This window comes from Cydia splendana, chromosome 13, assembly GCF_910591565.1.
Source record: "Cydia splendana chromosome 13, ilCydSple1.2, whole genome shotgun sequence".
NCBI classification, from domain to species: domain Eukaryota; kingdom Metazoa; phylum Arthropoda; class Insecta; order Lepidoptera; family Tortricidae; genus Cydia; species Cydia splendana.
The window spans coordinates 7,134,615-7,145,477 of NC_085972.1; the positions used below are offsets into that span (position 1 = coordinate 7,134,615).

General features: G+C 35.5%; 1 protein-coding gene and 1 long non-coding RNA gene across 3 annotated transcripts in view; one reads left to right on the plus strand and one right to left on the minus strand.

Annotated features, from left to right (window-relative positions):
• Positions 1 to 3,271: 3,271 nt before the first annotated feature.
• Positions 3,272 to 10,863, minus strand: part of LOC134796370 (putative inorganic phosphate cotransporter) — a 31,197-nt gene continuing 23,605 nt past the window's right edge. For both annotated transcript variants that reach the window (XM_063768541.1, XM_063768542.1), the window contains 5 exons: positions 8,961 to 9,093; positions 7,979 to 8,103; positions 7,158 to 7,277; positions 6,322 to 6,451; positions 3,272 to 3,418 (listed from right to left, as the gene is read on the minus strand). In XM_063768541.1, the coding sequence (XP_063624611.1) occupies positions 3,372 to 3,418; positions 6,322 to 6,451; positions 7,158 to 7,277; positions 7,979 to 8,103; positions 8,961 to 9,093 (555 nt within the window). In that variant the 3' untranslated portion in view covers positions 3,272 to 3,371. The remainder of the gene's footprint in view (positions 3,419 to 6,321; positions 6,452 to 7,157; positions 7,278 to 7,978; positions 8,104 to 8,960; positions 9,094 to 10,863) is intronic.
• Positions 4,919 to 5,402, plus strand: LOC134796552 (uncharacterized). The gene is made up of 2 exons (XR_010144949.1): positions 4,919 to 5,020; positions 5,054 to 5,402. It is a non-coding gene; the product is annotated as an uncharacterized LOC134796552 (long non-coding RNA).

Below are 10,863 nucleotides of genomic sequence, written 5' to 3' on the forward strand. Positions count from 1 at the left end.
TGCTGTCACAAATTTGCTGTCAGATTTAGTCGCAAACCGCACGCAAAGTGCACACAAATGTGTCGACACCTTGTTACGGAAAAGTGTAGACACGGCGACGACACTTTGTTTCGAAACAATTCTAGACACATTGTGTGGACTCTGTTACGACACATCTGACATTTAGTTACCACTTTGTGATTCTGCGACTGGAATGGTTATATGGGTCATTATCATCATAATTATATTTAAGAGTAAGGCAGTCGGTGGAGCGATTCCCATGTTTGGCGGTGACGTTGAATTTTTCCTTTATTTGATTCATGTACGCTCTCCTTGGTCATCCCTTCTTCCTCTTTGCTTCAACTTTCCCTTCTATGATCATCATCATCATCTATTTAAGAGTTAGACTCTTGTCGGTGGAGCGATTTCCATGCATGTCGGTCCTCTGCCTTCTCCTTGACAGCCTGATACGACACGACGTTGAGCTTTTCCTTTACTTGATTTATGTACGTTCTCCTTGGTCTCCCCCTCCACCTCGTTGCCTCAACTCTCCCTTCAATGATATTTTTGATAAATTCGTCGTGTCGTATCAGGTGTCCAAGCATCATTCCTCTTCTGTTTTCAATGGTTCTCAACAAACTCCTCCTCTTCTCTCCTACCATGCGTAAAACCTCTTCGTTTGTTTTCTTCTCCGTCCAACTGACCTTTGCCCTTCTATGATGTTTTTGATAAATTCGTCGTGTCGTAACTGGTGCCCAAGGATCTTTCCTCTTCTGTTATCTATAGTTCTTAACAAACTCATCCTCCTCTCTTAATATTCTACTATTCTCTTAATACTATTCCTTTCTCCTACTTTACGGAAAGGAGTATATTAATCTATAAGTATGTCTACAAGGCTACGTTGGTTAGTCAATAAGAATAAAATTGTTTTTACTATGAAATGTATTCATCCTTTTTATCTTTTTTTATCAGACTGGAAATAATATATCCAGACAAAAGTTAAGCTAGAAGCCTGACATCACTACGTGTTAATTTTTAAAGCGACACCTTACCCTAACATAAATAAGGGTCGCTATTATTATTTCAAAGGGCAGGTTTGTTTGGAAACGAAAAACGTGTCCGATGTCAGCGGCGCTAACACTAGATTATTTTGATATCGAATGGTTTTGGTTGTTTGGATAAGGGGCCATGTATATTGGCGCCTATTTTAACACGTGTCGATGGAAAAACACTAAAATGTAATTTTTTGTAGAAAACGTTCAGTAGGAGATTACTTACCTGTCCGAAGTGTCATGTCAACTATTTGAGCTTCAAAAGAACTAAAGAAGATATTTTGACTTCTCAATTTTTTTCATTGCGATTCCTGTTTAACTTTCATTGGCTACATCAGCGGTCGGCAACCTTTTTTTGCGTAGTTTTAGTAGCGTAGTTAACGATGAGTAAGTTGACGCGGGCCGCACTTTGTTAATATTTATGACTTTATCAGACATTGTCGTTTCTCAATATTACATAGCCAGAGAGGCTCGCAGGCCGCAAGTGACAGTTTCACGAGCCGCATGCGGCCCGCGGGCCGCAGGTTGCCGACCGCAGGGCTACATGAACGATATTGATATAAAGATTTGCAGTTTCGAGCCCATACTTAATGATTTGATAATTTACATTGAGACAAATTAATTTCAAGTTTCCGTTCCGTTCTTCATCAATTCTCATCTACTTAAAGGTTAACTGAAAGAAATCCCTTAAAGGGATAAGTTCGCCTTTGTACTGTCTACCCTGTGCCATAATTTTTTGTTTTGTACAATAAAGAGTTTATACATACATACATGAAAAACCGCATGAAAAGTAATGTAAGAAATGCGGGTCATTGGAAGTAGGTACTTAATAAAAACGTGTTTATTAAATTGCATATCGTAAAACGGGGTGAGTAGGTTTCGCGGGGAGAGTTGGGTTATGAATGGGGAGAGAAGGGTTGAGACGGGGTGAGAAGGGATTTTAAGGCTACTGCTACAAAAATAATATATTCCAATTTAAAATGGAGCTATAGTAATACGCATAATAAAAAAAATCGATCCAACAATCTTCCAAAATCACCTTTGTATGAAAACCCCTCTCACCCCAAATACGAGGCACTACGGGGTGAGGTGGGTTTTCCTCTTTATCGTCAAAGTTATGAAATGGAACTACCCAAAATAAAATAAAAACTGAAATACAAACGTCCGGAACACTTATTATATACACCATTCTGCATTCAGTTTTCATATGTAAAAATAAAATGTTATCGAGGTTTGAATTTCAGTTTTGACCCTACTCACCCCATTTTACGGTACTTACCATTTTATTAGGCAGGCGTTCGGTTTTTTATCTCATAGTAATAGTTACATCGCTTTCACCCATAGCCTAGTTGATTTTAGATTCCATAAATAGCCCTTACGTCTTATTTCTTTATCAACACTGGTTTCACCTTTTATGCTACAGTAATGAATGAGAGAATTTTCTATTTTTTTTAAATTTAGTTTTTAATATTTTTATGTTACTCATTATACTGTATTATTTTTATCGAACCTTATAAATTAATCTTATAGGTATTTACATGTGTTAAGACGCTTGGTATAATAAAAAGTATTGTGTTTGGTATTTTTTTTCTAAACTTATCTTTTTTAATCAGAACCCCTAGTGTAAATTTTATTCGACAGCATGACTTTGTACTCGTTTTGTATGGGATTTTGAACAGCGCGCCAAGCGGGACGTTTTGGAAACTTTAAATCACATACAAAATTACGCTTAACGCAAACGCGTACGTCACGCTATCGAATGAAAGTCACACTAGGGGTACAGAGCGAAAGTAAAGGTCTCCGTTTCAGCTTGACAAAAATTTCTTTCGTATGTCTGGATACTTTTATCGTATAGGTTATCCTTTACAGGTCACAATTTTCAACCAATTCTCGTAAGCAGTGGTGAGAAGGTTCGATAATTATATAACTAGGATTTTTTGTCAATTATTTTTTTCGAAAACACAAACAAAATGGCAGAGCCATGGGGGTTCACGAAGTATACAGCTATTGAATGACGTCCAGTCTTGGACATAGGTGACGGCACCAGGGGCCATTTCTCGAACGTTATTAGTCTAATATTAATACTAATAATATTAGTCTACGAACACACTAATAATATTAGACTAATAACGTTCGAGAAATGGCCGCTGGTGCCGTATTCGGTATTAGACTAATAAATTATTAGTCTAATATCGTTCGAGAAATGGGCCCCTGAAATGCGCTACTCAGTATCTAAATTGTTAAAAAAATAATACAATATACTAAGATTAACACTTATAATTTTTAAAGGTTTTAATATTAATTTGTTCAGGTACAGCGATGGAAAATTCTGCTCTATCTTCAAAATTTGTTCGTTATATTGTTTGTTTTTTCTGTGATCCTCATTTCTGCGAACAAAAAAGAAAATGTATTTAATATTTTTTACAAATGAAATAATGAACACTATAATACCTGGTAAGGTATGAACGTATGTTGAAACATGCCAAAGCCATACAAAAAAAAAGGTAAATGGTAGCTAATGTTTATAAATAATGATTTTTAAATAATATAAGTCGTTACCTATATTTGAAAACATGCAACTTGAAACCGAAATATATATTTCATGAATTACCTATATATAAGTTATATGGTAGGACTAATTATATCGCTACTAATATTTTGAGTTAAAATGCCGTTTTACAAAAATTTCAAAAAACAGTTACCTATTATTTTCTACTAGTATTTCTTACCGTAAAGGAACAATGTTAGGAAATGGACCGTTTATGAACATATCAACTACTTATCTATTTAAAAAGTTAAAGTCGTTAATGAAATATCAACTTGCAAATACTCGAAAATCATATTAAATTTCATAAACCTATTATATGTAGATTATAAGTACTTTTTAAACCAAAATCATAATGCAAATAGCTTATATTACACTATAAGTACATTGAATGTATTCGAGTTGTTTTTCAAATTACCTAGTATTTTTGTTTCAACCTAACCTGACCAGGGCCATGTTGCATAACAAACTACAACTAATATTACAAGCGGAACTCCTTTTCTAATTTCACTAATTAAAAAAGGAGTTCCGCTTGTAATATTAGTTGTAGTTTGTTATGCAACATGGCCCAGGTTTGCGGTTAGGTTTTATGTATAAACTGAACTAACTGTTATTTTAAATGAATTGTGTGAAAATTATTAATAATTCTTGCCGCCACATATAGTTTGTCCCACCTGACTATAATCTGTCAATAGCACCGTAGCTCTTGTAAATAGGTCGTGTAGTAGTGTTTGGCAAAGTGAACCATGGAATGAAATCAGCAGGCAGACCTGCAGGAAATGGCGATAAGCAGCTAGGTTACACCTATACGATACAATTATTGACCGAAGCGAAGCGAAGGTCTACGTTTTGACTCGGGCATTTTGCTTTCGTATGTCCGGATGTTCTCCTCTACAGGTCGCAATTCTTAACCGATTCTCGTGAAATTTTGTGACCGAATTTTATGACTAAATAAAATTTTTTTGTCAATCCGGTTTTTGGAAATTTTTAAAAATGGCGGAGTCGTGATACCTGGCGCCTAAACAAATAGTCGTATCGATATCATAAGACTTTTTTCTTTTTGAGACATGTTTACAGAGTTAATAGCAAAAAATGCAGAAAAAAATTATCGCTGGTTTAGGCGGTATTTAGATATTTAATTTTAACTAATTTTAATTTGAGAAGGAGTAGCTAAATTTCGTCAACCCATCTAAGAACTATTTGGCTCAGTTTGTAAACGTTCGCTTTTTCTGTTTGCACAGAGGGTCTGGGTTCGATCCCCAGTAATTGTATGCTGGGATATTATAACTTTTTGTATTTTTTTACACATAAATTTCGTATTGTTTTTCTTTAATTTACTATACACCGTGTTTTTATTGAATTCCGTTAACTTCGGGGTATAGTTAAGTACGTTTATAAGAACTAAATGGCATAGTTAATTTAAAAAAAAAAAAATTTTTTTTTTGTTTTCTTTTTTGTTTTTTTTTTGTTTAAAAAGTAATTAAATGTAGCATATAGCGTTGTTGTAACACGGGCATTACATTTAACTCAACCAAACAATTGAAATCTGTGACATATCAATGTCATTTCGTACATCAATCGACCGAGATTGTACTTAAGTTTAGTAGCAAATGTATGAACTCATTCTAAACACTAATCAATATGTAAGCCGGCCCTAAGGCAAGTGTACACGCTTGTAGAGGCCTTATAGTAAAAAAATAAATTATGGATTATCTCCGAAATGGACTTAATTAGAACATCGGTGTCTTTGAGAAAGTTACTTGATTTAAGCTCAGGAATGCACCCTTGAAATTAACGGAAATCAAAAAAAAAACACGGTGTATTTAAAGCTCTTAGCACCATGTTATTTCAAGCTCTGCTCGCGAGGTCTACAGCTCACAGAGCCACTAGTTTATTATTTGTCATTTACGTATAGTCTATAAAGTGACTGATTCTAGTATAGAAAATTGGAGAGGAAAAGTTTGATTTGCTCTAGTTCTTATTATTCTCGCACTTATTGGTATGCGTGATGGCTCCTCCACACGATGGGCCAGCGCCGGCCACTCCAAGGGACGCATTTATCCGTTAGAGGGAGCAAGTGATATTGCTATCTCATTCTACTGTATGGCTGCGTCCCTTGGAGTGGCCGGCGCTGGCCCATCGTGTAGAGGAGCCATGAGATCCACTTCGAGTCGTGTCCGGAATCCCTAGTGTAAATTTCATTCGATAGCGTGACGCGTTTGCGTTGTCTATTTTTGTACAGGATTTTGAACAGCGCGCCAAGCGGGGCGTTGAGAAAACTCAAAATCCCATACAAAATGACACTTAACGCAAACGCGTACGTCACGCCATCGAATAAAATTAACACTAGGGGTACAGACCGTATCATAACAATATTAAAACTAACTTGTTGTAAAAGCAAAATATCACTCGTTGATAGAAATAATGCAAAAGCAGATGAAAAATAAATAAATAAATATAATATGGACATACACAAATTGACTAAGTCCCACGGTACTCAAGAAGGCTTGTGTTGTGGGTACTCACAGACAACGATAAATGTAATAATACAAATACTTAAATACATAGAAAACATCCATGACTCAGGAAAAAATATCTGTGCTCAACACACAAATTAATGCCCTTACCGGGATTCGAACCCAGGACCATCGGCTTCACAGGCAGGGTCACTACCCACTAGGCCAGACCGGTCGTCAAACTTTAAAAGGGATAAATAAAACTTTAAAAGGGTTAGCAAGAATTTACCGATATCTTTGTCCTCGGGCTCGTTCCACGGCTGTCTCTCCGACGTACTGAAGAGGACGAAGAACAGATTTGTAGCAAAATAAACCGCTGATGCCACGAAGAATACTTTGCGCCATTCCGCCGGATCCGTCTGTATTCGAACATTGATATAAAATTAAAGAATATACTTTTATGTTGATCGTTTTCAAAGGAATAAGTGTAATATATGTACTAAATATGAAAGAATTATTTTAAATAAATTATCCTTTGATGATGATTATTAGCAGAGTTCGGACAATTTATCGCAAAAATAAATATTGTATGGAACATGATACAATTTTTTTAACAACGTTGAACTGCAGTTTTTGAGTATAATCTGGAAATTTTATAAAGATAATACTGTGTACATACCTATAATATGAGTTTAATAAATCTTGTCCTAATTTGAGATATAAATGATTTTTGACGGTTTTGCGATGCTTTATTTTGTCCGATCACTGATTATTAGACGCTCATCTTTTATTAAAAACTGTTTATTAACTACTAATTTTCCATACCTTTTTGTTATATGTTTGTTATAAACTGCTAGTCCGTTTAAGCTAACTTTGCAGCAACAAAGTGTAAAAAGATCACTATAATACAATATTATGTCACGTCATGTTTCATAGAAATTTGACGTATGTGGTGGTACTTCCATACTTTGTCACTGCAAAGACTGCAGATTAAGCTTGCTCTGACTGTACGTTGCTTGGGTTTGTGTTACTTAGATATATAAAATAATAAATATATGGTACAAATAAATATTCGTAGCAATAAAAACTACGGGTAATACATATAACAAAATAAATAAAACTTACCTCGTCATTAACAATAACTCCGCAAACGAGAGGAGCAATGATGGAGATGATGTTAGCCGCAAAATTTGTGATGCCCATCAGATTGGCGCTGAAGTTTGGCGCCAAGTCGATATGGACCAACTGAAATAAAAAAGAACTAAATTTAATACTATGACCTAATAGTAGTTTATGTGACTGCTACATAATGCCTAATTTAATTATATACAGTTACCTACACTACTTTTTCTACACACATATCTCTCTATAATGTGTTCAAGAACTGTATGTTACGACCGCCATTGCGGCGTTGATCACAATGATCACACTGTTTTCAATTGATATTTATTTTAATTTCGAGTAAAATGTCGTCACATCGACTGATATTAGAGTTGAGATCATCAAATTCCTGTGCTTTTCAGAGATATTCGAAATTTGGTCATTATGAAATTTTGCGTAAAAAGTTCCTTTATGGTACACACCCGTACACGTATAACGTAATTACATCAGTCACTATGAAAGTCGTTAGACACCTCATGCTTTTGTCACGTGACAAAGTACAAAACGGGTAGGAAATTAAATTCTGTGACTGTACGTAGGAAAAAACAACCATCTGCTTTTGATTGCTGAAACAAAACACAATCGCTGCTTTGTCGATGAAATCATCATTTGGTTCGTTGTTCGAGAAAAACTCTAGTGGACGGAATAGTCCCTATGACGGAATTAGCCACATTGACCTGCGGTAGACGGGTCCAATCTGAGAAGCAATGGAGTATGTATGCCTGTGAAATCGGCTTGTCACAATTTTGTCTTTAGAATCTGTGAATTATATGAGGAATACTAACCATATACCCTGTGTACTGGCCAGCATTGATGCCAACAGCGACTGTAAGCATGATTACAGCCATGACCATATTGCCAGCTGGCGAATACGACAACCCGATTAGAGCTATAGCCGGGCCCCATAAACCTGAAATAAATGTTATATGTTATAAACTAAACCGATTACACGAAAAGTTAACGCAGGGTACCTATTGGCAGTGACGTTTTATCAATTTTCTCCACTGAATGCTTTTGTCATTAAGTCCGCCTTTTGTATAAGTTTTTAATAAAAATTTAATAAATAAATAATTGTGCGCATGTAATAATTGTGTGTATGTTAAAAACTTACTAAAAGAGCTATGGGTTGTTGTATGTCTTATGTAATACGAAGGCATATGCACGATTTATTAAAATTAATAGTTTGGGTAGGTCACAGATGTACTTACACTTTATTAGTAGGTATATATTACAAATATAGGTAGTTACCATTTAATATTTTTATAAGAGAACAACCAAGGATTATGTAAAGTTTAATCTTTGAAAAGAAAACGCTGGCTTATTTAAGGTCAGATCACCGATTTTCGATATAAAACAGGCTACAGTTTGAACTAGAATACAAATTGAAAACAGTGAGTTTAAAAACAACGTTTGTCCACTCTCGAACCTTTTCAAAGCCAACCTTATTTTCCAGGAAAGAGATTTCATTTAAAGGACCACCACACTAAAGAAACAAGTCACACTCAATTTGCGTCGCTTATAGTGCATGCGGTGCCTTTCCGTTAAATTTTTGTGTAAGCGATTTCTAACCATCGAATTTTGATGCTAAGCACGTTTCCTGAGCTTTCTTGTGAGCTTTAAATGAAAAACGTAAATGGAATTTGATACTTTACGCTAAACTCTCGTTAGCAGAAGAAACTTGAAACAAAGCTAAATGCATCAAGTTAAACTGCCATTTCGCACTGAAAACTGGGAAAATGTGTTAGAATTTACAAAATATGGTCATACCTATGGAATTGGAAAGTTTTCTAGTATTGGAGACACTCAGCCATTTACGCCTGATGATGAGATCTGTCATGGCCCCCATTGGGAAGCTTAGCAAATACATCGCCAGGTATGGAAGAGCAGATAACATGCCATTCTGTAAAAAAATATATTGGTTTTGTCAAAAAAAAAACATAACTTCATGTATTTTAGGCATTACTGCCGATTTGTGAAACATTTGATTCTTATTTACATGTACTAATCTTAAAATTTCCTCGTTCACTATCCTCCTTAAAGTGAAGTCAATATAGCTGTTATGCCTGTTATGCTGATTTCGTTGCCGATCAGCCAGTCCAGTCAAAGCGTCCTCAAGGGCGCATAAGGAGATACTTAAGCTTAAGTATAAGTATGTATTTAATGAGGATAAAGAAAAATCTGCACCGATATAAAGGTAGAACAATGCGCAAATGCAAAACCGTTAAAAAAACAGTATATTTAGATAAGGTCCTTTGAGATAGCCAAAATGTGGCTAATTCCGTCATAGGGGCTTTTCCGTCATCGACAAAGCAGCGATTGCTTTTAGTTTCAGCAAAAAAAAGTTAATGCTTTTTTTTCCTACGATTGAAAACCAAAGAAATATAATTATGCTCGTAGACGGAATAGTCCCTATGACGGAATTAGACACATTGACCTGATCGGGGAATTAAAGTTCACGTAGCAATACGTACTCATTGTTTAAAAAAACATACCTACCTAGAAGAATAACAATTATTACATTGGATAGTCTAAATGAGTGAACTTTATACAAACATTACCTATATTCAGACCACATTAAAGGATTCGGTAAACGGTATTTTTCTCTTTCCCTAAAGCTTACGAGTAAACCGACCCGCCCCACCAATTCTCATTTACGTTCAACAAAGCTGGCCAACCAATCTCTTATTGGGCACTATTCATGTCCATTGGTCTCCGAAAACAGTCATGAATGGCCGTTGGAGTACGGTTTTGTTAGAAGTTGGGTAGGGCTTCATTGATTGAAAGTGCGTTTTTGGAAATAGAGGTAAAAATAACGTGTTATGAAATGATGACTAATGTAATTATTAATAATTGCCCAAGAGCATGTCGGGCCATGCTCAGTGTAGGGTTTCGTAGTTACCATTCTGTCAAAATAGGCCAAACGGGGGCTATTAGTAAGTATCATAAGGGAGTACCTTTGCAGCGTTTTGTACTTAAGTACGTCTTTTTACTAAGAAAAGAAGATTTTTTGCAATAACTCAAAAACGACTAGACAGATCATGTTCGCTATAGTTTTCGTTGAAAGTATTTATTAAGCTCTTATTTCTCGATTTGTTTTTCATATTTTTTGGACCTGTGGTTCAAAAGTTAGAGGGGGGACACACATATTTTTTTCTTTCGGAGCGCATATTTCCGAAAATATTAACTATATCAAAAAAATTTAGGAGACCCTTATTAGTTTTGAAAGACCTATCCAACGATACCCCACACTATTGGGAAAAAGCAAAAAAAATGTATGGGAGGTACCCTAAATAGTTATTTGTACAACAAGAGATCAAAGTTTGATATTTTTTCGAGTGCTTATTTTGAGTCCCGTGCAAGCGAAAGATTCTATAATTCTTTAGAATCTTGAGCGTAGTAAGGGATTCAAGAGCGCACGAGATGTAAATAACTTTGATCTCGTGTAGTACACAAAATTTTTCACCCTAAGCAGTAAGAACATACCTAGAGGGACAGAGATAATAGAACCCAAGTATATCGAACTTGTATTAGACCCCGCATGTTGAAATGACATTTGACTATAAAGGTCACTTGAATGTCATTTTGTCTCACTCAGTGAGCAAAATCGCATTTTGCTCACTGATGAGACACTCTCAGTGAGCAAAATCGCATTTTGCTCACTGAGTGAGAC